The following is a 23,425-nucleotide window of genomic DNA, read 5'->3' on the forward strand; positions in this document are numbered from 1 at the left end:
GACACACCTCTTTTAGGAGGAAGCAGGGCGGTTCTAGGTGTTCTGATCTCTACTTTTCTAGTGCTGGGTCGCAGTGGGCCTTTGCGTGCAATTCTCGTATCAACCATTTGCTGGAAGCTACTACTAAATGTTAAATGCCCTTGGTGTGCCTTTGGGTCAGACTAGAGCCTTTGCAGAGCTTTAATAAAGAAGGAACGCTTCCTGCCGTACCTCATGCTGGCTCTCTTTGCTTTTAGGAGGATGTCGAGAACACCAAGTTGGAAATGCTGAGACTTGCTCTTGCGCGGAATCTTGGCCGGGCGATTATAAAGGAAGGCTCACTGGAAGGCTCCTGAGACCAGCCGAGAGCTGCTTCAACGTGACACCTTTGTATGTCAATGTATATACATTTTTGAAAGAATAAATCCACCCCCCCCCCAAGTAGAAGGCAAGTTCTTAGAGCCCAGGTAGGGAGTTTTCTCTATCTCTACTGTGAACTTGAGATGGTAGAAATTAAGAAAGTGCTTGTTATGTTCTCCTTGGATGGAACTGATTTCTGTCTCCCAAGAAAAAAAGCCACTCCTAGAAGTTAGGATGGTGAGTGCAGTGCCCTCCTTCCTACTAGAAACTCAAACAAGAGTGGTCAGTGGTTTATTTATGCTTCTGAAATCTAGCCTTTAGAAAATCAACTGGAACATTTATCCATTTTTTCCTTTAGAAAAGGTCCAAGAACCTGTACATCCATCAACAAAAACCTCAGGTGATGCCCGTGTACTGTCTACATTTGGAATTCCTAAGTGGCACTTTGCCCACAGTGGGGTGGATGGTGTCTGTATTAGGATTCCAGGTAGGGCAGAAATGATTTTATTTAACATGCAGCAAAGTTGGTATATTGTATACAGCCATTTGTCACAAAGCAGTGACCTCAGTAGTAACACTCAGATAATTTTAATGTCTAAAGCTTATTATAAAGATGTATTTCCATACGGTAATCCCACAATCCTTCCCAGGGCTGCAAGCAGCCGGTCTCTGGAAAGCTCTTGGATTTCTTCCGTAAGTAGTGAGACTGATTCACTTCTGACCTGTCCTAATGAAGCAGTGAAACCTGCTTGCTAGATAGAGATGGAGGGGAAGGGATAGAGTAAGGAAACGTGGCAAAGTGCAGGGAGGGATCAGGGAGTGTGGTCTGTGCCACCTTTCCCCAGAGATGGCTCTGTGCCATCCAGCTGAGCTCTGTGCTCTTTCCTCAGCTGGTGATTCTCACTTGCCTGCTGCCCTGTGAGGCCTAGAGTCCTTGGCCCAGTTGTACCTGGTGGATGGAGCAACTGGGACAAGCTTTTTGGAGCTGAGCACTATTGAAGCAATAGGGTCTGGTGACTCGATTCAAGCATGGCCCCTAATCTCACCACCTCTAGACCCCACATCTTGCCGGCTGTGCCCCTCAGCAGCTGGGGATGGTCAAGGTTCCTGGGCAGCAGGTAAGGATAGAAGTCTAGTGCAATCTGCCTCACCCTGAGGCCTCCAGTTCCCAAACATATGCCACACCACAGGCCATCTGGCGGGAAGAGGGGGAGGCCCAAGCAGGAGGATGCAGAGGGTGATGGGAGTTGTTCTCCCTTTCAGAGATTTGAAGGGCAGAAGAGTTTATGCCAAGCAAGAGGTAGTGAGTAGGATGGCCTGTTCCCAAGGCAGGAGGCATACTTTCCCCAGAAAGCTATGAGTACCTGCTTCCAGAGAAGGGGAAATACTGGTTCTCTTCCATTTTCTTTCACGTTCCTAGTGTTGACTGCCACAAGGCCAAGTTCCATTTCTAAAACAGGCTAGTTCCACATCCTGCTGAGATGTCCATAGGACACAGCCTGCCACCACTGGAGACAAGCACACAACTCATCATCCGGTGGCCTTTCCAGGACGCTGCTGCCCACGGAAAGCAGAGCTGGAGACTCAGCAGTACACCAACCCTATGCCCAGGGCCACTCAGGAGCACTGGGCACTGGGCTTTGCCTACCTCCCTGGAGGTGGGAGCAGGAGCCTGCCAGCAGGGGAAGCACAGAGTAGAGTAGTGATGGGGGGGGGGGCTGAGGCCTCTAGGGATGAGGATGTGGTCCTTGAGGGAGAGGCCCAAGTCTCTTTAGAGACCTCCGCCCTTATGGCATCAGGATGCCAGCATGAGGGGAAAAGCGTGCTCCCACCTTGGGTCCATGTTCACAGGACAATAGTGCAGAGTCTGGGGCCGCTCCCCACCCCTGACAGTACATGGCCACTTCAAGTCACACAGGTAGATCAAAATCAGGTCCTTTTAGGGGACCAAGGAAGAGAGCATCACAGCAGCAGCTTGGCTCCCAGCAGTGATGCCCAGGGCCCCTGCTCCATATCCAGGCTCCAAGCACTGTAGTCAGGACGTGGACCAAGGAGCCCTCCTGTCTCGCGGCAGCCTGCCTGGGCTTCAATGTGGAGGTGACACGTTGTCCTCTGGGGTCATAGGTTACCCCACTGCTCCACGGGAGGGAACTGGTCCACCTCGCCCACCTCTGTGCTCAGCTGCTCTCCCAGGGCGAAGGTCAGCCTATACCGAAGCCTCGCCTTCTCCTGTGACGGAGGGGCAGCACGTTAAGACACGACTTTGGGCCCCTTTCTGTGCCACTCCTAGCACCCCGTCCTCAGCCACTGAACACGGGCAGGGAAGGGACACAGTGCTGCAGTATCCTGGTACTTCGGACGGGGAGGTGGAGGGGACTGATCAGGGGCAACAAGGACTTCAGTTCAGAGCCCGGTTCTAGCTCACCTTCAGGGGATTGGCCAACAGCATGACCTGGGTGATGGCTGCAGGTGGCTGGATGGGGCTAAATGGAGACAGCTCTGTCCCAGAGGGTGGCTGTAACTTCACCTTCATTGACTGAAGAGAAAGAGAAGCTGCTTTGAAGAGAGATGACAGGTGCCCTTGAGCGGGAGCCCACCAGAATCACGATGGACACGTGCTGTTGCCCATTGGCCTCGGGGTCCCTCAACACTGGGGGGTTCAAGAGAAGGCAACCTCTGCCTCTAGAGGCCCTAGGAAGCCAGGGTACCTTTGGCACTGCGGCCTGCAGCACGATGCTCTTGATGGGCAAGGGAGCCGTATTCAGCATGGACACCACGACCACCAGCACGTCAGGCCGTCCAGGCGGACACTCCTTGGCAAAGTGGAAGAGGATGCGGAAGCCATTTTTATCGTAGGCTGTCACAGGAAGGGCGCTGCCTGTAAGAAGAGGTCAGGTGGGTGTGGAAGGAGAAACCCCACAGAGCCTTGAGGGGAGGGAGGGTGGGGAGACCCTGTGGCCAGCAGGCTCCCTGAAAGAATCTGGGAATCTGCCAGAATCACCCAAGAGTGCACAGTAGCAATGACTGGATGCTGAGACAGCAGGAAAGCGGGTCACATTTGGCACTTAGAGACCCGGGCAAGGAGAGCCTGGGCCCGCCCCTCTCCCCATATCACTATAAGTGGTGGGCTCCCCCTCCCACCCCAAGCTTCCTACACCTACTAGGCTTGATAGATTCCAGGGGAACGTGGACACTGGCCAGGGAGAGCTCTGTCCCCTTCATGGGGCTGCCCTGGGACTGGAAGGCAGGTGGCTGGAAGAGAGGGCTGCCAGGCCCTGGGGAGAAGGGGAGGAGGGGCCTAGCAGTGGTGCCGGTGGGGATCAGAGGGGAGGTGGTGGGCCCAGGGAAGATGGAAGACACGGGTTTCACCAGGCCTGAGGTCCTAAGAGGTACAAAGGGGGGACAAGTTAGAGACCAGGGGAAGCTGCTGGACCAACCCTTCACACGTCCTCCAGGGCACGGCTGGTTCTTATTACCACCCCCCCATCCACCATCTCCAGATTCCAAGCTCAGTAGACAAAAAAAACATCCCCAGACCCTCTGGAGCTGCCTCCGGTTCTGCCAAACCAGGCCCAACCCTCCCCATCTCCCACTCATTACGCTCTCGTCTCTTCAAGAAGCTGATCGAGGGCATCCAGCTGGTGCAGGGTGCTATCGCCCAAAGCTGAGCCATGGTACCCGAGGGCTGTGGACTCAGTCTTTGGGGCAGAGGCTGGGGCCAGTCCAGTTGGGAACAAGAAGGAGCCTGCTTGCGGGGCAGGAACACTGGCTGGGAGCACAGGAGCCGGGAAAGGAGAAGGCAGCGGAGCCTGGGAGCTGCCTGCAGAAGGTGCTGAAGGCGGGACAAGAGGCCCGTCTGAGGGGCTGCAGGCAGCACTCCCAGGCTTGGGGCTGCAGAAGTCCAGGTCCGACTGCTCGTTCTGTTAGGAGAGGAAAGTGTGAGTGAGCAAAAAGCAGGGAGGAGCTGTTGCAGCTGGCAGGTTTTGGGTCTCCAGTTCTGGTCCCCTTGGCCAGGGGCCCTACTAGGACCCCACTGGACCAGCAGCCCTCTGAAGGGCCCAGGCCCGCCCTTGGACGGGATCAGTATTCTTGAGTGCACCTGGGGCGGTGCTGCAGGGACCGAGCCAGCCACAGCTGAGGATGAGAGCTGGAACAGAGGAAGTCCGTGAAACCGGTTGAGGCTTTTAGTGATGTCCCTACCTGGAACAGGGGCCACTGGCTGTTCGCAGTTGACTCTTTGGGAGGAGCAACGGGGGCTGGGTCAGCGAGGCCTGAAAACAGAGAAGACGATGGAAAGGTTATATGACAAAAGGGTGACAGGTGGGGACAAGGTATTTTCCCAGGCAATATCCAGAGAGGGACAGATCCTCTTCAGTCCTTCCATTCAGTGAGGGGGCCTCCAGGAAAGCGGGGGCAGAGCAAGACACTCAGTCCATGTCCACTCCGGAGCTTGTGTCTACACTGCCCTGGGAGCCTGAGGGCACTGAACTGGACTCTCCCTAAACCTGAAGCCCCTTCCCCACCCCTGCTAAGTACATGGGGCATCCCTGGGCCCTCTTCCCAATTCCACAGGCCCTTCTGCTCTGCTGGTCCCACCAGGAGAAGCCCTTTAGAGCCTTCCTCCAGGACGCACCCAAGCAGAGCAGCTCCTCATCCAGCAGGCAGAGGGCATTGTTTGTGCTGTTGGGTCCTGGGGTAGCCTCGGCCTGGCTGGATGAGTGGCTGCGCCCAGGTCCCGAGGTCTGCGGAGGTGGAGGGAGGATAGGGATGCCAGAGGACGGTGGGGCAGGGGCAAGGGCTGGGGCCAACACCGAGGATGAGCTGCTTGGTGTGTCCAACTCAGCAAGGTCGATGAGAGTATCCTGGTTCCTGGAGTGGTTTCCTGGATGGGCGAATGGAAGGGGACAGGAATGACCAGGGGCCACTCTAATGGCTGCACAGCAGAAAGCAGAACGCTGAGTACAGCCTCCAGCCTAAAAGCAAGCAAAGAAAACCCTATCCATAGCTCCTGGCCCCTGGGAAGCTGGAGGAGCACTTGGAAGGGCTTCAAATCCCCTTGCGCCCCATGGGATGACATGCAGGTCACGCGCTCATGGCTGCGCCGTGGGGCCCAGGGCTGGTCTGGATGGGTCCAAAATGGGGAACTAGAACATTTTACCTTCAGCATCTGGCACGGCTGAGGTGGCTACCTCACCATTCACAACCTGCCCTTCAACAACTGTTTTGTAAGAGTTGATGACCCGGGAGAGGTTGTCACTGGCCTGGAGGATGTCCCCTAGAGCAGAAAGACGTACTTCTCACTCCTGCCCCTGACACTCCCCTGGCCCCCCCCACCCCCACCAAATCCAAATTCCTGGGTCATCCTTTCAACTACTTTCTGACTCACCCAAACTATTGTCATTGTCCTCTGTCTCACTGGCTAGTTTGAATAACGTCCGCCTCTTATTCTCACACCGATCAAACAGCTCCTGAAAGAGTCCCAGACCTAAAAGTGAGAGCTACAAGGTCCCCTGGCAATGATCTAGTTCAGTGTCCGCGTCCAGAAAGTCAGGGGCTCCCCTAGTGCCACAGTCAGTCACTGGCAGAATGGGGCTCCGAGCACGCATCTTCCTGCTGCCAGCTTCACCGTGCTGTGTCACCTAGGACGTGTGCTTAGGACCAGGGGAAGGAGGTCCCTTCCCGTCCCCGAGGCCGGCACATGCCTCAGAATTCAGAGTATCTACGTGACCAAGGACTTAAGGTGTAGTATCAGGGGCATGCGGTGGGTCTCTGCCCAAACGTTCCAGAGGCAGAAGGCGGGGCGCAGAGAAGTGAGCCCTGAAGGTGGGTCTGCAGCCACCCGGATTTGGGTGTACCCCCAGCTCTTCTGTCCCGAGTGGGTTCGCCAGAGCCTGAGTAAAACGGGAGTACCGCCCCCAAACCTGGTCGCTATGCTGATTACTAAGGAACAGCAGGTACTGAGCAAAGGCCGGCTCCCTTTCCTGGAGCCCCGCTCTCCTGGGGACGCACCTACCTTCATGAGCTCTTTATCCGCCTCTGAAGAGTCCTCTTTGCTGTAATGAAGCAACATCTCATTGAGGAGCTTTACGTTGTTATTCACCTCTTCTAAAGTGTGCAGACGCTTGGTCACCTTCTGGATCCGCGCCTCATCCTACATCAAAGACAATCCAGGAGAAAGAGCTTAACTAGACACATCCCACTGCCCCCAGCGCCCCACAGCAAGGATTGCACCGGAGACATGAGCAGACGCTAGTCCGAGCAGACGCTGCTTATAATGCACGGTTCTTAGGAACCAGAAGGCCTCAGCCTCAATCTAGTTTTTCTTAAAATAATGGCCTGCCCACCCCTCAACCGGCCCCATCCATGCTCGCGCCTCTAACCCATTCTCCCCTAGATGCTCCAGTGCGCCTCCCGCTCTCTGGCCTCGTGCCAAGGGAAGAGACTCTTGCTCTGTGGTCACGGGTTCCTCCACCCCAAGGCCTGGGGCCCACTTACTTCCTTCACCATGGACTTGATGAGCTTGTTGGCCTCTTGTAGGTCATCTGGGTTTTTGCTTTTCAACAACTTGGCTAAAAGCTGAAAGAGGAGGTACCAAAGGGAAAGGGAAAGGTAGCACCCCACCTGGGGAGACCACAGAGGAACCAGAGCTTCCGCAGCACGGAGTGAGCCCCCACCTCATCTGAGGACGCTATCGGCTGGGGTGCACTTTACCTTCGATTTCTCCTCATCATCAAAAACAGGATTCTTGGGACGAGGTGGTGGAGAGGGGATCAGTGTCCTGTCCACAGGGATCGGTGGGTCAGACTGCACGATGCCTGACAGGAACACAAGAGGGCAGAGTGTTGGCTCATGCTGGGGTCACCTTGCTGCCCTTCCTCACACAGCAAGGCAGGGCCCACTCCTGCGATGTGGGCCTGCAAGGCGTCAGCCCATCAAACTGCAGCTGAGCCCTTATTGTCCTCAGAAGGAAGGAACGGATGGCAGACACCCCCCTCATTCTTCCTGGGCTTAGCCAGCCTTTGGGGCTGCTTTGAGGATGAGGGAAGGTACGCACATACCCTGTCTCTTCAACATGTGGTAAGCATCCTTGATCTTGGTTTCTTCCGGCAGGGCCAACGTCCAGCTGTAAAGCAGCTCAATAACCTTGGTCTTCACTTTCTCAGACACCCTGTCCCCCAGGTACTAAGAGGCAAAAGGAAATGGGAGAACCTCATAACTGCCGTCCAGAGGCAGAGACCATGGGAAAGCTCTCTTCACAGCAGTGACAGGTTAGCTCCAGTCTCCAGACCTACCCCAAACCAGCGGTGTTAGGTGTGTTATGACACAGCTCGGGGAGGGGAGGAAACCACCCGTGGCAAAGCTCTCTCAGGGACACAGTCCGTGGTCAGGCAGGGAGCCGGGAGCCCGCCACTGCGTTTCCACGCGCAATCTCCCAGAAACAATGGCATTTTATCTCAAATGAATTAATGAGAATGTCTTAAGTATGAAAAATTGCTCCCTGTCCTTTAAGTGGCACCCAGAGCTTAAAAGCCACATCAGTGTGCCACAGAAGCTGAGCAGCTGAGCCTAACTCCTTAGATCCACATAAGACAGACCCAAGTGACCGCTGTCCCCAGGAGCCCTCCCGCGCACGCGCGCACCTGTGGCCGCATCACCTCTCACAGTCGGGCCAGGAGCCCATCAGAGGGCTGCCCGTCCCTGAGGTCAGGACATGGACAGCTCTCTAAAGACAGTTCTGTGGAGATGGCGGTTGCACCACGAAGCCAGTAAGCTGGGAGAGGGGGAGGAACATAAAAGGAGTTCCTAGAATGAGGAGACTGCCCCTGACTGACCTTCGGAGAGACGACTTTGATTAACTCATTCAAAAACCGGAACTTTCCCACTTCGTTATGAAATCTCCTCCCGCAGTTCTTCATGCACGCCTCCAGCACCTGCAGCCACATGACGGGGGCGCTCAGCCAGGAGCCTGCACACAGATCGCGGGGACGACTGACCCCAGCAAGGAACGGATCAGGCAGTGGTGTGCACAGCCCCCGGGAACGTCACGGCAACAGGATTACGGACACCTCCTGTCCCTCGAACTGCAAACCTCTTCTGGGGAAGCTGAACAGGAACTAAACTAAGAAATACTGAGACCCAGATACTAAGCGCGTGTCTGTCCTAGAAGGTGCTGCCTGCCAGACTCTGCCCTCAGAGTTTAGATGAGGAAATGAGGCCCAGAGATACAGTTTCTCTGACTCAGGGTCCGAGCTCTTTCTACCAGATGATCCACACTGTGGGGAGATGGGAGATGATGTTTAAACGGTCTTCATTTTTGACGATATGATCTTTCCCCTCCTCCTGCTCCCCTCGATTTTCCTTCTGGGGCACACGAAACTGCCCTAAGTTTTCTGTGCTGCCTGTGGCCCTGGTGCCTGGAGTGTATGCCGAGATGTGCTCCACCCCCGTGTCCCCTTCCTTGGCTTCCGACTCTGTCAAGCTGGGTTTTTCACCTGTGCCACTACTGACATCCTGGGCCAGGCACTCTTTGTTGTGGAAGTCTGTCCTGTATATTAGATGTCTAGCAACATCCCTGGCCTCTACCCCCAGACGCTAGCGGCACCCCATGACATGAGACAACCAGAAGTGTCTCCAGACACTGCCAAGTGTCCCCTAGGGAGCAAAACCACCCCCACTGAGAACCACTGTTTTAAGGCTTTCACTCGACAGTGAACACAACAGAGGCGTGTACGTGGGCCATCTGAGCGCCCCTCCCACGACCTGAATGAAGTCGGGAGAACCTGGGAGTCCTCGGAACGCGGCTACGCTCTGAATCCTCAGTCTGAATAAACACTAAGATCCGCCGGTCGGCGTGATGCCCTCAGTAGGAACTAGCATTACTTTTAGCTACAGAACAAATTACACTCGCCACACTTTTCTTTAGTTGGGCAACTCTTTGAACCGACAAGACAGCTCCGTCAGCACCTCTCCAAGAAGCCGCCTCTGAGCTCCACCCTGGGCTCAGGGCCCCGGCCTCTGGCTTCCCCGCTCAGCCACTCGGCCTCGCCCACGGGACTGGTGGCCGTGCGGGCACGGACTGCACTCCGGGCCTCCCTGCCACCTCGGGGTCAGGTACAGGGCACACACATTTGCGGGGCAGTTTATGGAGCACGTTCCGACCATTCCTAGTATCAAGGGCTTTCAGCTGCCGTAGGACGTGAGCCCTGAAAACCTCAGAGAACCCCGTGGGCACACAAGGAAAGGCCTGGGCTCATTCAAACCTGCCATCAGAGGGAAACCTACCGTCAGGGCCTGGACCGCCTCCCATTCCTGCGGAGACTGGATCTTATGGGCCAGCAGTCGGACGGCAATCTGCGGCCTGTGAGACAAGCAGACCACGCTTTCAGCCATGACCCTGGGGCTATGTGGCTGGCCCTCCCTGGCCAGTTTCGACTTCTCCAGTCAACTCTCTCCCGCCTGCCCCCCAATAGCTATGAGACTCACCCTTCAAGCTCTTTGTTGATCTGATCACAGAAGCCAATTATGTATTCCCAGTCCTCCTGGCGGTTGGAAGGATTGGTGGCCTTATCTTGGGACAGAGCAAAGTGGAGGACAATTGTTATAAAGAGCAAGGAGGACATAATGGAAGGCTGTCCAACAATTTTTAGGCACTGATGTGAAGCTAAGTTTGTTTCCAAATTTCTTCTCTGTTGGAGAACCCTCAACAGGTCAGTTTAGTATTTTGAAAGTCACAAATGAAAGGGAAAAACAAATTCTCAGCCTTGTGAAGCTTAGAGCAGACCACGATCAATAGGACAAATAATAATAAACAGAATAAAAATCTTAAAAGACACCCATGAAAATGTTTAATGTAACCAATTAAGTATAAATAACTCTAGTTATATAAAAATAAGTTATTAAGCAAATAAGGATGATCAAGAAGTGTTTCCTACAGAAACTGAAGCCAGGTGATACTTGGTTAAAAAATATACATACTTAGGAAACTTATTTCCTACATACCCTTCAAAAATTTTTTCAAGACCTAACTTTTCTTAATGCTTTAAATGTTTTTTATTTTCTTAGAGGGAGAGGGGGAGGGAGAAGGAAAGGGAGGGAAGGGAAGTCGGGGAGGATGGTGAAAGGGAGCGAGAGAATCCCAAGAAGGCTCCACACCCAGTGGGGAGCCCAGTGGGGAGCCACCTGAGCTGTAAACAAGAGCAGGTCGCTTAACCCACTGAGCCATGCAGGCACCCCCTGCTTTCAGTGTTTTTTAAATTGCACCTTTTAAGTTAAACTAATATCTACTGTGGACCTACTAAGCACCAGTCATTGTGCTGTCTGTGGGACTGCAGGCACAGAATCTGAACTGAAGCATTTGGCACCCCCAGGTTTAAAAGGTCTCCTATGATTAAGGACAAAGGCAAGTGTTGGAGAGTTCTCAGGGGACCACTGAGAGCTTATAATCCAGGTGCTAACTGTCAAGTCTCCTATTACCTGGTGTGGGTCCTCTTTCCCCTGTTATCCCCAGAACCTGTGCTAAAGAGGCTGGCCCCCGCTGGGGGTGGTTAAACGTGTTCCCATCTCTGATTCACATCTTGGGAGTCTGCCTCTTCCAGAAAACACTCTCAAGCTGTTTGCTAAATTTAGGGCTTCAGGTTCACAAGACAAGTGGAAGGCTGAAGGCGTATATCCTTTTTAAATACCCACGCTCCTGCAGATTTCCCCCCGCGCCAAGAGTAGAGCAACAGAACCTTAAAAAAGACCCTCCATACAAGGGGTGTTGTCAGAAGTTCCTGAATTCTGATTTCTCATAACTGTGTTTTCTTAACTTCCTTTTTCCTAACATTAAAATCACTAGCTCCATGAACAAATCCTAACAAGGGCTCCCAGCATCCTCCCCACCCCCACGGGGCTCTGAGGCCCAAGAAGTCAGCAGATGCCACCCTGAGGCAGAGGGAAGGCCTGCAGTGTTTCCGCTCAGACTACAAGAAGATTCTGACGGTTTAGGTTCCTATTTGGAGGAAAAGGAAAATGTCTGTCCTCAATCTTGAAAAGAGAATTAGCAGGCCCTTTAAAATGTCAGGCTAGAAGGGAAGTAAGATTAATTCTATCAAGAGTGGCTATTTATTGCCCCAGTGACCCACAAGCTCTCACCTTCCAGAAGCCCCATGTTTCTCCCATTAATTTTGTCTGCTATCTTCTCAGGTGTTAGCGTGGTTTTGTCACTAATCCCTACCATTTGAGATAAAGTTCTCACATGACATCAAGAGGCTGAAGGATACAAAATAAGACCATCTGAGGGGCCATCACCCTCCCATTGCTGCTATTATTAAGAGTCACACACCTCGTGGTGTAACAGTCACGGCTCGCCTGCACTCTTCACAACCCGAAAAGCACAGTACAGAGCACAGCCGGATGCGCCTGCCCCCGCATGCACAGGAGCAATGGGCACGCACCAAGCGTGCTCTCCCAGGCCTCTCGGAATTCCGATAGCGCTTCTGCTCCCAGGAATATGGCCACTTCCTCCTCACTTGTGCTCAACTTCTCTAGAGTCCCACTTCCTTTCACCTTGATAGACCTTCCTACTGCAACCCTGCAGGGAGCTCTCGGCCTACACGTGGACACAAAGAGCCCTGGGTTCAGCAATGGCCAGTCCCGGTTCTGAGCATCTCCAGCCCACAAGCACCCTTAGGAACCGGAGGGAAGTTCTGGGGATAATTCCAGGTAACTCAATCTCTCCATCTGTCCACTGCCTCCCTCCTGCAGATGCACACAACTTTCCACCCACTCAACATGTTCCATCGCCTGGCACAGAGGTGACACCATAGCCTCCCCTGTAAGCCCCACCTTCTAGAACTAGCTCTGGGCTCTACTCTGACTCAAGATTTCTATTTTCAGGTCTCTCTTGAAAGCCTTATTCTCTTGTGTGTCTGTGCCTCTAGATTCCCTACTCTCATTTTCAGCTTCTATCACTAGCTTTGACTGTGTTGGGGTCTCAAAAGGTCAAGTAGGGATGGTTCCAGTAGCGGCAGTACTGGCTACCCAACCCCAACACGGCTCAGACATTTCACAGACGACAGATTCTACGTATCCCATGACTTAGAGATTAGCAGAGGCAAGAACACAGAATGGAAAAGAAATCAAGAGTCATCCTTCGGTGCTAGGGCCTTGAAATAAGACAGACTTTGTCACCAAGTCTTTGTTAAGCACCCACAGAAAATTAAGTACAGAGGTCAACTACACAGTACGATACTATTCAAACAATCAATAATAGAACTTAAAAAAAAAAAATAAAAATAAAAAAAAGGGGCGCCTGGGTGGCACAGCGGTTAAGCATCTGCCTTCGGCTCAGGGCGTGATCCCGGCGTTATGGGATCGAGCCCCACATCAGGCTCCTCCACTGGGAGCCTGCTTCTTCCTCTCCCACTCCCCCTGCTTGTGTTCCCTCTCTCACTGGCTGTCTCTATCTCTGTCGAATAAACAAATAAAAAATCTTTAAAAAAAAAAAAATAATAATAGAACTTAAAGAAAACAAAGTACACAGCATGCTAGGCCATGGAGGGACTACAGGAAGAGTCCAAGACTCAAAGCCTACCCTTGGAGAGCTTATGCTCTTCTGGTGCAACTTGTGCGAAACCAGAGCAAAGGCTTAGAGTGTAATTATGTAATTTGTACAGAAATGAGCTTAAAAACAAACTCATTACTTCTCCCTCCTGACTTCCCCATTTCTATAAATGCTGCCATCATTCAAACCTCGCTCTGCCCCCAAGCCCAGGAATCTGGATTTGAACCGCCATTGCTGACTCCTTCCTTCTCACCCACTTCCAGCAACCCAGGGTCCCTTTCTTGTCAATGTCTTTTGAAATCTCTCCCTTTCTTACCCCTGCCCCCACCCAATCTCCTTTCTTCACCTGCTTCCGGAATTTCTGCTCCTTGGCATCCTATATAAAACCCCTATACTGATCTTCCTAAAACACTGATTTCACCAGGTACAGCAAGAACGCGGACCTGATAACTAGCGGAATTTAAACTTCTTGGGCTGGAATTCAAGGTTTTCCAGAATTGGGAAGTTAGAACCAATCCTTGTCTCCCATCACACTCCTACAGGGGCTCCCTGCCTGAACCAGCCAAACACCTGTTCCTGTATGCCCCAAACATGGTTTGCTCTATTTACATCACTATCTAGTGTTTTCTCAGCCAATTTTCCCAGTCTTCTGGGCTTTCGAGGCCTGGCTCGAAGGCTACCTCCTCACTAAGAGAATCATCTTTCCATTCCACTTACCCCCGATTTCCTAAAGAAACTGCATGTGAGCATTTACAGCTCTCGCCCTGTATCTGCATCTTTTTAAGAATGCTTTATCCACCCCAGCATCACCTCTATCAAACTGAAGGCAAAGACAGCTGGAACTTAATTTTCATGATACCTCACATAGCAGGTATTCGTTATGATGGATTGAGCCGAGAGGACTTCAGAGAAGGCTGAAGTGGTCAAGAGACAGTCCGTGGGAAAGGAGAATCTGGGATGGGTTTTAAAGCATTTAGTTGAGCAAAGGGGAACAGGGCTTCCAGGGAAGGAGAGCAGTGTGTGCTGGGGGACAAGCACACTGACTTAGCACAGCAAGGAGACTCTCAGGAAGCCACAAAGAGGCGGCAGTAGGTGTGCAGCAGTGGAACGACCTCATTACATAGAAGTGCTCTTCTGGGAGCAGAATGCAGAGTGGACGGAGGGGAGGTGGGTAGAAACTTGAGGCACTGGGCCCAGCAAAGGCTTCCATAAAAATTGTGGCAAACCATGGAGTGATAAGGACCTACACTAAGAAAGTGCTATACCCCAAACACTGGTTCATTCAACTGATAAAGTTCACACCAATAAGTCATAATAACTGCGAAGGTGAACAACGGATAAGAATGGAATCTTGAAAGAAAGAAAGAAAAAAAGAATGGAAAGAATCTTAGCACCGCCCCTAATGTCACTCTAACTAATGGGAAAGATCAACGGCCAGTCTCAGCTCTAGTGTCTACAGATACCACCCCAATCCCCCACTCACCACATCCACTCTCCCTCAAAAACAAGTCCCTCTCCTATTTCAAAATATAACTCTAAACCCAGCCTATTAAACTCCACTTAGGTCAAATTACTCCAACGTCCCCATTAGTATCTATGAATCAAATCAATTCCAACATAGTTGTACCCGGTTGGATGGCTCTGGGCAAGTGGTTTGATTACAGCCAGGGAGTTCTTTTTTTGTGAAATTGCGACGGTAGTACCTGCTTCCTTAGGACACTTGATAAATGAGTTAAATGAATGTCTTTGGAGCACTCCGAGCTCCTTGGAGAACAGTTCCCTATATACAGAGGACTTTGTGACTTGCCTGCAACTGCAGATTTTGCAAACGTAACCTAGGTTCAACCACTTGAAGGGGGTTTCTTATTAAAAAAGGTGAGGCCATTGGAGGAAACAGCCATCATCTCCAACAGCCTGCAGGTTCTAGTAAATAAGAGATCTTGCAAAAGGCAATCTCTAGGCATCCTGTCTTATCACTCTGCCCAATTTTTGTCTTCATTTAAAGAGGCCTCCAGGGACTTCTTCCAAACCCATAGGAATGTAAACTTATTAACTCTTCAGCAGGGTACTACGTGCTAACAAGGTCAACCCATACTTCCTTAACAGCAACATGAATTAACGATTAAAGCAAAAGGCCGCTATAACTACAGCACTAGGCTGTGCTCCTCAGCTTTGCTCAGAGTATGTTAACTACGAATGACTCGTTAAGATGTTCAAGTGTGTGTGTCCCCAACACGGACATCACCGATATTTGGACACTGCAGGAAAAAGGCAGAGCTGTTCTTTATCCCTTTTTGGATTCTTCTCACTTCGAACATTCTGTCTGCGCGAGACGGCTACTTCTCAAATAGATGGTCGCAATTCTGAAGCTGTGTGTGTACGCTCAGCGGTACCCACTGCTCCCGGAGTTTCAGCCCAAATCCGCAGCTTTTCCCTTCGACTAAAACTGAGGCCAGGGGTCCCGGAGTCTCGGCGGCGCGCGGCCCCACCACAATCTCCCCAAATCGCCGATGCCATGTCAGCCGGAAGCACTTGGCTGCCGCTTTCCCGGAGCCCCTGGGGCCCGCAGCGGACCCGAGCTCACGCCGCCGCGCGCAGAAGTGGGAGGAGGCGCCGGGCGGGGGCCTGGACGCCCAGCTGGGGAAGGGGCGTGATCGCGGAATGCTCGAGGCCAGGGCGAGGCCAGGCGCGGGCTGCCAGGCGACGCCGCCGCGAGCCCCTGGGAGCGGAGGGGGACGGAATGGGGCGGAGAGGGGGCTCGAGGACAGACAGAAGCGGCCGCGGCTACTCACTCAGCCAGGACTCCAGGCTCTCCCCTTCCGCCTCCGCCATATTGCAGCCGCCCGGGCCGGCCCCGCGCCCTCAAAACTCGCGAGAACCTGTGAGAGACGAGCCGGGGCGGGGCCTGCATGGGGCCTTGAGATGAGAGAGTCCAGCCGCCGAGGGTCGGGTCAGAGTGTGGCGGATAATGAGACGCTGAATGTTTCCTTTTGACTCATGTCTTTGGACCTCGGAGTGAGAGACTCTTAACGCCCGGATTAATGGAATGACGCACAGATTTAGGACCCTGCGGAGCCTTTTTCCGGTCTCCCGTTCAGGCACGCCGAGGGCAGCCTGCCTGTGGTCCTCGTGGCCAGCCAAGATGGCTGCCCCCGTGGGGAAGGCTGCGCGAGGGTGGTCGGTCCTGGCGCTGGGCCTGCGGAGTGTTGTCCCGCGGCTTCCAGGGTGAGAGGGCGCCAGGAATCTGGGGTGCCGCTTGGGACGTCACAGAGAGACCTGCAGGGAAGGAAGGGTCATAGGCAGATCGCGCGGGAACCTGGAGAGAGCCTGGGGGCCAGGATAACCTCGGTCCAAACCTCTGTGTGGCTGCGTGACTTCGAGCCAATGTGAAGGCTTAATGATTGTCCCCCGCCGACGGGGTTCTGAGTCTAAGCTGAAAGCGCGGTCTTATCAAAGAGCTCAGAGCTGGGATTTTCTGTTGTGTGTGGGGGGGGCGGAGATGCTTAGGCGGGGCGCCTGTCCTGAGGTTCAGGAACCTCGCCTTACCGTTGGCACTTGACGAGGAGGAGACTTTCGGTTTGGGGGAGGCCCACCCATCTCTTAGGACAAGAGCGAGAATTATTGCGTTCAGGTTTGCCTAGCGGTCTCAGTGCCTCTCTCACTTGTGGGCGGGTTGACAAACATGCCCATTGTTAAGTCAAGCGTTTTCACTTGTGGAATCAGTTTTTGTCGGCCTCTTCCTCTTTCCCCCTCTTAGCCTAACCCAGGTGAGGTGGAGCCGCTATGGTCCTGAATACAGGGATCCACAGATTGACAAGGAGTATTACCGCAAGCCCTTGGCCGAGCTGACTGAGGAGGAGAAGTATGAACAGGAACTCAGGAAGACTCAGCTTATCAAAGCTGCCCCAGCAGCGAAAACAAGCTCTGTGTTTGAAGACCCCATGATCAGGTTAGATGGAAGCACACACTTTTGTTCCACGGACTGGGACTATACCAGGGAGGGTCTACAGTAAGGATTCTGTGATGCAGCCTGGGAAATCTAAACAATTTGCTTTTCTCCTTGAAGTAAATTCACGAACATGATGATGAAAGGAGGAAACAAAGTACTGGCCAGATCCCTCGTGACGCAGGTAAACAGCACGGCTCTCCTGCCTGCTTGCTTATACCTTTGTACGTGGCTCTTTCAGTTTAGCGTAAAAAAGAACAGGTTGGTATACCTGCTATTAGGATTACCTTCCCTGTTGTATGAGGTGCCTGGGTGGTTAAGCGTCCAACTCTTGATCTCAGCCCAGGTCTTGGTCTCAGGGTCGTGAATTTGAGCCTCATGTTGGGCTCCACGCTGGGCGTGGAGCCTACTTAACAAGAAAAAAAAAAAAAAAAGGAATTACCTTCTCCGGGGCACCTGGGGGGTTCAGTTAAGCGTCTACCTTCGGCTTAGGTCATGATCCCAGGGTCTTGGGATCAAGCCCTGCGTCAGGCTCCCTGCTCAGCGGGGAGTCTGCTTCTCCCTGTGCCTCTGTCCGCCAACTGGTGCTCACACTTACTCTTTCAAATAAAATTTTTTGGGAAAGAAAAAAATGACCCCCGTGTATACGTGTGGAGGCTGTAATGAAGTCCTGAAAGATTGAGCAACCACCATTCACTCCCCCCGTCACAAACCTCCGTCTACTGCCCTGGTCCTCCTCCAGGAAAGAGGGAGGCATTTAAGAACTTTGCCTTAACGCCTGGGTGGCACAGCGGTTAAGCGTCTGCCTTCGGCTCAGGGCGTGATCCTGGCGTTATGGGATCGAGCCCCACATCAGGCTCCTCTGCTGGGAGCCTGCTTCTTCCTCTCCCACTCCCCCTGCTTGTGTTCCCTCTCTCGCTGGCTGTCTCTATTTCTGTCTAATAAATAAATAATAAAAAAATTAAAAAAAAAAAAAAAGAACTTTGCCTTAGAAGTGCTGAGAGAGGGGCCACACTGTTGTAGAACAGGATGACGGAGGAGTACAGGGCCAGCTAAGAGTTCAGCTGGATAAACCCTTTAGGGAGCCTGGGGCAGCATCTTCCAATGTATCCCTTTGCAGACTCTCGAAGCTGTGAAAAGAAAGCAGTTTGAGAAGTACCATGCTGCTTCTGCCGAGGAACAGGCAACCATCGAACGCAACCCCTACACCATCTTCCACCAAGCACTGAAAAACTGTGAGCCTGTGATAGGGCTGGTGCCCATCCTCAGAGGTGGCCATTTCTACCAGGTGAGCGGTCAGGGCCAGAAAGCAGGGCTCCCCACCCATGGAACAAGCTGGTAGCAGTGGGGTGGGGAGCGCTTGGGAGTGGGGGAGCCCAGACTAGGTTCTGTTATGATCTGCTCATCTTGAGTCGTAGTGTAGAACTCACAGGCAGAGAATGGAAAGGGAAGAGAGCAAAGAAGTATCCAGATTACCTTTTCTGGACACTCCCCTCCCCCGTTCTGTCCACGATGCTGTGTTATAAGTTGTCAGCTTCTCGTGGCGAGGGACTGTGTCTAACTCATCTTTGTATGCCAGTGTCTAGAGTAGTCTTGACCCAGAACTGGTGTTTCGTTGCCATTTCTTGATCTGAATGAGGCTCTATCCTAGTATTTAATTCTGTGTCATTGTCATAAGCCAGTGTTCTCGGCTCCTGCTTTTTAAATATAAACTTCATAAGGGTGGTGACTCTCATTAATGTCTGTGTCCCTAGGGTCTGGCGTGGTACTGGCATATAGGGGTGGTCTAGCAAATTATTCTGGACAAGAGGGTCTTGTTTTTAGGCACCCCTGATCTGAGTTGGTAAGTCACCCCAGCTTGATGGGGCTTTTCCCATTTGATACTCATATCAGCCTGGCTGAGCTTCCATTCAGAGGGGAGAGAGGTCTGTGCCCAATGAGCGTCTGCTCAATAAATGCCTCTATGTGAGGTCACTCAGGGGTAGGGGGACTCAGAGGAGAAGCCAGGCCCCTCAGGCGCGTTGTCAGAGCTGGCCTAGAGGGAACCTGTGGCTGTGCCTTAGCGCTCAGAGAGGAAGGAGGCTGCCGCCCCGATAAAGTCTTGGACTAACTTGCCCGTGTCTTGTCCTGTCCAGGTCCCTGTGCCACTTCCCGACCGGCGGCGTCGCTTCTTGGCCATGAAGTGGATGATTACTGAGTGCAGGGAGAAGAAGCACCGGCGGATGCTGATGCCGGAGAAGTTGTCACATGAGCTGCTGGAGGCGTTTCACAACCAGGGCCCTGTGGTCAAGAAGAAGCACGACATGCACAAGATGGCCGAGGCCAACCGCGCGCTGGCCCACTACCGCTGGTGGTAGAGGGAGGGCGGGGGTTCTGCTGCAAGAAATCAGGGAAGCCTCTGGCACAGCGGAACACCCTTGTGGGTTAAGTAGTTCCTTTTTAAGGGCACGAAGGCCTCATAAGGGGGGAGCAACATATTTATTGCTTGTTAGTCCTTTCTTTGGGGGCTAGAACTTGCTTTTCTTGCCCATCTCCTTATAAAGAGGGCACGTATCAATTTGGATTTCCCCCAGGAACTTAGGGTCCATCCAGCCTCTCTTCCTCAATTCGGGGTACAACTTTGGGGGATATGAAAGGAGGCAGTTTTAATATTAGAAAAGGTTTATTAGAAAATTCTCGCCCTGAACTGGTGTCGCATGTGAGGTGGTACTGCCATTTACTAAAATCGACTGGAAATGCATTTGTTTCCAAAGTGGTCCTTGTACAAAATGTATAAAAAACAGTTTTTGGTGTGACTTGTGCTCTGCCCCTTGATATCCCAAAGTATCCCACCAGTAGCTGTGGGTATCCATTTTACAGATGGGGAAAGTGAGGCACCAGGATGGCTGTTGCACCGTGGTTACACAGTGCAGTGGGTGTTAGAAGCTGCCTTTCTCTGCCTGGCCCAGGCTAGAGGTGATGGGGGAGAGACTGATGGGATGGTGGGAGGTCTGTTTGGTGTCTTCCCTGGTCCCCGAATCTGGGAGGGAAGGTGCTCAGGGCAGGAGCACCGTGTGAGTGGGAAACCTCTCAGGAGCTGTTGAAGGTCTGGAAGGGATGGTCTTTGGGAGAGGCAGGGAGCTGGGTAGGTGAGAGGCCGGTGCTGCTGGTGAGGAGCCTGAGCCGGGGCCTAGTCGGAGAGCTCGCTGTAGTAATACTTGTGGGCAGCGGGGGTCGTCTTCCAGCCGGCTGCCCGGAATTCGATGATCTCCAGCAGCAGCAGCTGGGCCAGGGAGCTGAGGCCGCTCGGGAGCAGGAACCCGTCCCGGATCAGGACAAAGAGCTCATCCATGCGCTGTCGGTTCATCTTCTCCAGCTGCTCCCCGACACGGTGCAGCTGCAGCACCAGGCAGTCCACCTGCAGGCGGCAGTGGGAGGTGACCCCAGGGCGCACACAGCAACCGTTCACGGAGCACTAGCGGCGAGCCTCGCTTAGCCTGCACGCTTGTTTCCTCCTGTCCTGCTCACAGCACCTGGTGGGTGTTCGCCAATTATACGTGAAAGGAGACACGTTCAGGACTTGCCTAAGGTCTGGTGGGCCAGGCTGGATGCGGGGCCTGTCTCCAAGCTGCCACTTAACCCAACCTTCCCGCCCCTGCCTGATAGCGTTTCTGGGCCATCTGTATCCACAGCTAGATTCCTATCACAGGTCGGCTTTCCTACTGGGAAGAAAGCCTCTGAGCCTGTAGGTTTGGGCTGCTCTCTGTTCTGAATAAATTCCAAGCCTGGCAGCTTGTCCTGGTACTGAGAGAGGCCTTGAATAGCCCCACCAGGCTCCTGCCCTGGGAAGTGATGCGCTCGGACACCTCCATGGACTGCAGGCTGGTATTCTGAGCTGAGCCAGGGACCAGCTCCCTCCACAGCTGTCTGAACCCGGTCACCCACCTCCTCCTCCTTGCTCAGACTGTCAGGATGGGCCAGCCGGAAGAGGCAATCGTACACAGGGTTCACCAAGGCCATCATGGGCATGTTGTTCACCTGTGGGGGGAGAGCGGGGCCACAGCACTGGCTGAGCGGCTGAAGGAGGCGGGCTGTCTCTGCTGCCCAGGGTGGCTGCTGGGGCCTTACCCTCAGGTAGTCAAAGACATTGCAGATAAAGGTGACGTAGCAGACCCAGCCCTGCAGGGACCGGGCTCGCAACTGCTCCCGAGCCTGGTACTCCTGCTGCAGCCGGTTGAGGAGTCCCCGCCGGAAGACACTCTGGCCTGCTTGCTTGCTCTCGGCCTGTGAGCCAGGGAAAGGACGGTGAGCCAGGGGCGGTGCCATGGCGACCCCCACCCAAGCTTCTGTGGCTGAGGACCTCCCGTCTGACTCTCCAGTTCTGCCCTACTGGCCAGGCCTCCTGCCCTCTCCTGCAGCCTTTCCCAAAGCATCTCCCCGCTTCTCTACCAGTCCCGGCCCACCTGAATGATGGCATAGCACATGCGTCCTGCTTCTTTGCTGAAAACACAGTCCTGCAGAGAATGGTCCACAATCACATTGGCCACCTTTTCCAAGTCCACGGCACCTGGATCTAGGATAGAGATCAGTGGGGAGTCTAGAGCTGCTGAATTACCCCATTTGTTTCCACTTGCTTCTAAGGATTTGAGATGTTTACAGAACACTCCCGTGATAGGCTTACATTTCAAAAGACCAGAAAATACTGGGAGAAGTAGCCCCATGCTGGAGCAGCTCCCCTGGGGGACTGGCCGGGATCTGTGGCCTTTAGAGATTAATCAAAGAACGCTAGTTTTTTAGGGCACACATTTCCTGGCACTGGGTTGTGGAAGGAGTACTGAATAACGATGTATTTGACAGTAATCTCATGGAAGAAAGTGTCCTTACAATACACACACATGAATCCCTGACAAGGGCCGGTGAGGCGGGTCCTCCCCACAGGCTTAGCTTGGCATGTGACAGGCATTACTAATTGTTAGCGGAGTCGAACTGTCCTGTGCGCTGCAGACAGCACTGCTTCAGGACAACTAGTGCAGCTGCTCTGCCAGCAGAATGCTCCATCACCTGTCCCGAGTCAGCCAGCTCTGCACATTCGACAGCCCGTGTGGCAGTGCAGAGGCCGGGTCCAGTGCAAGGGCACAAGAGACACGAATTCCGTTCTGTGCTCCAGCCCGCTCTCAGAAGATGGCTTTACTGCCCGAAAGGTAATGCTATGATTCATACTTCCCATTACCGGCCTACATGTGGCTTGCCCTCCAGTCCGAGAGGGATGTTGCTGATGCCTATACTCAGAAAGCAAAGGGACAGGGTTGGGCACCCTCGGGCTAAGGCTCAGGCCTCCAGGCCCATCCCCTTGGCCCCTTCTCTGCAGCTCAGCGGGGCTCCCACGCTCACCTTTGAGTGCCGTCTTCAGCAGCTGCTGAGTCTCTGCATCAAAAGACTGGATTTTATACTCCTCTCTACCAGGATCCCCCATGACCATTTAGCCCCCCGCAGCTCTTTACTGAGATGGGACTAATGACAGCACCTGGGGAGGAGGAGAGGGGAAGGGAGAGGCCTCAGGTGTGCAGCGTGGGACCAGGGTTTCTAGTCCTGCGGGCCCGGGCCACGGCTGGCCAGCGCTTGGGACAGGTGCTCCCGGACAGTCCATTGCCTTGGGTGGTTGGCTAAGGGCCCGGCAAACTTGGCTTCTGGTGGAGGCTGGGCACCAGCCAGGCACCTGCTGCTCGGGTTAGGAACCTCTGGAGCTTCCGGGATTACACGACAGTAGAGAGGTGAAAGTGAACGTGCCGCCGGCCAGTCTCCACAGGAGGCAGGGATGGCCTCTGCTGATACTAAGGTTGGGGTGCAGTGAGCTGCGTTGGGGGTGTGGACAGGGGCATATCAGACACTTGTCCTGCCTATGTAAACCGGCCGGGAAGCTGCTGGCCCAGGACGACTTCCGGCGAGTGACAAGGCTGGGGGCTCCGGGCACGTCTGTCCCAGCAGGGTTCCAATCCCCTGACCCCACCCGAACCCTCCCTCGGCTTTAGTTAGAGTCCTTCTCAGTCCCCACACCCGCCCCTCCAGCTCTCGCCCAGGCCTGTGTGGGTGGGTGCGGGGCCCGAACAGCTCCTGTCCTGGCCAACTTCTCCCCGGGACGGACTGGTAAAACTGGCCTCCCGAGCGGCAGAAACCCGGTCTTGCCAACTCAGGACTCCTAACTCCTGAGCTCCCTTCTGGAACCTTCCTCTTAAAGAAGAGGGGAGCGGGATGACGCGTCTCCCAGAAGCAGTCCCTGTTGGAGCCCCCTCTCCGGACGCGGTGCCTCCCCCCTGGTCAAAAGACGACCTCGGGGATCTCCAGAGCCCGGCAGCTTTCCCAAGCCCGGAACGCCCTTCCGGGCCCCGCGGGCGGGAGAGGCTGCGCGGTGAGAGCGCCGGGACCCACCTGCCGGGCCAGCGCCGCGCCCGCGTGCCCGGAGGCCAATCGGCGGGCATGGTGCGCGCGCCCCCCGTTCGCCGCGCCGTAGAGCTGGAGCGACCCGCCCGGCCTCGCCGCCGCTGAGGTCATTTCCGAGCGCGGCGCCGGGGCGGGGTCAGACTCGGGAGGGGCGGGGCCGTCTCGCCAGCGCCACCTGC

At 54.0% G+C, this 23,425-nt stretch overlaps 4 protein-coding genes across 9 annotated transcripts in view; 2 read left to right on the forward strand and 2 right to left on the reverse strand.

The window, feature by feature from the left end:
• Positions 1–613, forward strand: part of NUP85 (nucleoporin 85) — a 32,319-nt gene extending 31,706 nt beyond the window's left edge. For both annotated transcript variants that reach the window (XM_034641143.1, XM_019800305.2), the window contains one exon: positions 237–613. In XM_034641143.1, the coding sequence (XP_034497034.1) occupies positions 237–335 (99 nt within the window). In that variant the 3' untranslated portion in view covers positions 336–613. The remainder of the gene's footprint in view (positions 1–236) is intronic.
• Positions 225–15,813, reverse strand: GGA3 (golgi associated, gamma adaptin ear containing, ARF binding protein 3). Of its 5 annotated transcripts, XR_004619776.1 has the most exons (18): positions 15,676–15,813; positions 9,823–9,907; positions 9,622–9,697; positions 8,172–8,270; positions 7,398–7,521; positions 7,051–7,154; positions 6,835–6,915; positions 6,353–6,490; positions 5,726–5,807; positions 5,498–5,614; positions 4,973–5,221; positions 4,540–4,610; positions 3,940–4,259; positions 3,501–3,721; positions 3,048–3,217; positions 2,765–2,875; positions 1,704–2,568; positions 225–365 (listed from the first exon to the last, which is right to left on the reverse strand). XR_004619776.1 is itself a non-coding variant. In XM_034641139.1 (17 exons), the coding sequence occupies exons 1-17, from the start codon at positions 15,713–15,715 to the stop codon at positions 2,458–2,460; spliced, it is 2,199 nt and encodes a 732-aa protein (XP_034497030.1). In that variant the 5' UTR covers positions 15,716–15,813; the 3' UTR covers positions 821–2,457. The 5 variants fall into 5 exon arrangements, 4 of the variants coding, with proteins under 4 accessions (XP_034497030.1, XP_034497031.1, XP_034497032.1 ...); XM_034641139.1 differs by lacking the exon at positions 225–365 and having other exon boundaries at positions 821–2,568; XM_034641140.1 differs by lacking the exons at positions 225–365; positions 6,835–6,915 and having other exon boundaries at positions 821–2,568.
• An 80-nt stretch (positions 15,814–15,893) lies between these two features.
• On the forward strand, positions 15,894–19,569 carry MRPS7 (mitochondrial ribosomal protein S7). Its single transcript, XM_002919842.4, has 5 exons — positions 15,894–16,108; positions 16,641–16,832; positions 16,950–17,013; positions 17,950–18,117; positions 18,965–19,569. The coding sequence occupies exons 1-5, from the start codon at positions 15,930–15,932 to the stop codon at positions 19,184–19,186; spliced, it is 825 nt and encodes a 274-aa protein (XP_002919888.3). The 5' UTR covers positions 15,894–15,929; the 3' UTR covers positions 19,187–19,569.
• Positions 19,473–23,387, reverse strand: MIF4GD (MIF4G domain containing). Its single transcript, XM_034641149.1, has 6 exons — positions 23,235–23,387; positions 22,200–22,332; positions 21,272–21,381; positions 20,937–21,092; positions 20,754–20,846; positions 19,473–20,226 (listed from the first exon to the last, which is right to left on the reverse strand). The coding sequence occupies exons 2-6, from the start codon at positions 22,285–22,287 to the stop codon at positions 19,999–20,001; spliced, it is 675 nt and encodes a 224-aa protein (XP_034497040.1). The 5' UTR covers positions 22,288–22,332; positions 23,235–23,387; the 3' UTR covers positions 19,473–19,998.
• Positions 23,388–23,425: the final 38 nt, after the last annotated feature.

The sequence above is a fragment of the Ailuropoda melanoleuca genome, chromosome 13, assembly GCF_002007445.2.
Source record: "Ailuropoda melanoleuca isolate Jingjing chromosome 13, ASM200744v2, whole genome shotgun sequence".
In the NCBI taxonomy this organism is placed as follows: Eukaryota; Metazoa; Chordata; class Mammalia; order Carnivora; family Ursidae; genus Ailuropoda; species Ailuropoda melanoleuca.

Bases quoted from the DNA above. Each gene is read 5' to 3' on its own strand.
- MRPS7 (XM_002919842.4), top strand. From the start codon at position 15,930: ATGACGCACAGATTTAGGACCCTGCGGAGCCTTTTTCCGGTCTCCCGT. The intron at 16,833-16,949 runs GTTAGATGGAAG...TTCTCCTTGAAG, and splicing joins TTTGAAGACCCCATGATCAG to TAAATTCACGAACATGATGA. The intron at 18,118-18,964 runs GTGAGCGGTCAG...TGTCCTGTCCAG, and splicing joins GAGGTGGCCATTTCTACCAG to GTCCCTGTGCCACTTCCCGA.
- MIF4GD (XM_034641149.1), bottom strand. From the start codon at position 22,287: ATGGTCATGGGGGATCCTGGTAGAGAGGAGTATAAAATCCAGTCTTTT. The intron at 21,382-22,199 runs GTGAGCGTGGGA...TCTCTATCCTAG, and splicing joins GCTGAAGACGGCACTCAAAG to ATCCAGGTGCCGTGGACTTG. The intron at 21,093-21,271 runs GTGGGCCGGGAC...CCTGGCTCACAG, and splicing joins TGTGCTATGCCATCATTCAG to GCCGAGAGCAAGCAAGCAGG.
- GGA3 (XM_034641139.1), bottom strand. From the start codon at position 15,715: ATGGCGGAGGCGGAAGGGGAGAGCCTGGAGTCCTGGCTGA. The intron at 4,611-4,972 runs GTGCGTCCTGGA...CTCTGTTTTCAG, and splicing joins TGAGGAGCTGCTCTGCTTGG to GCCTCGCTGACCCAGCCCCC. The intron at 3,218-3,500 runs GTAGGTGTAGGA...CTCTTCTTACAG, and splicing joins CCTGGAATCTATCAAGCCTA to GCAGCGCCCTTCCTGTGACA.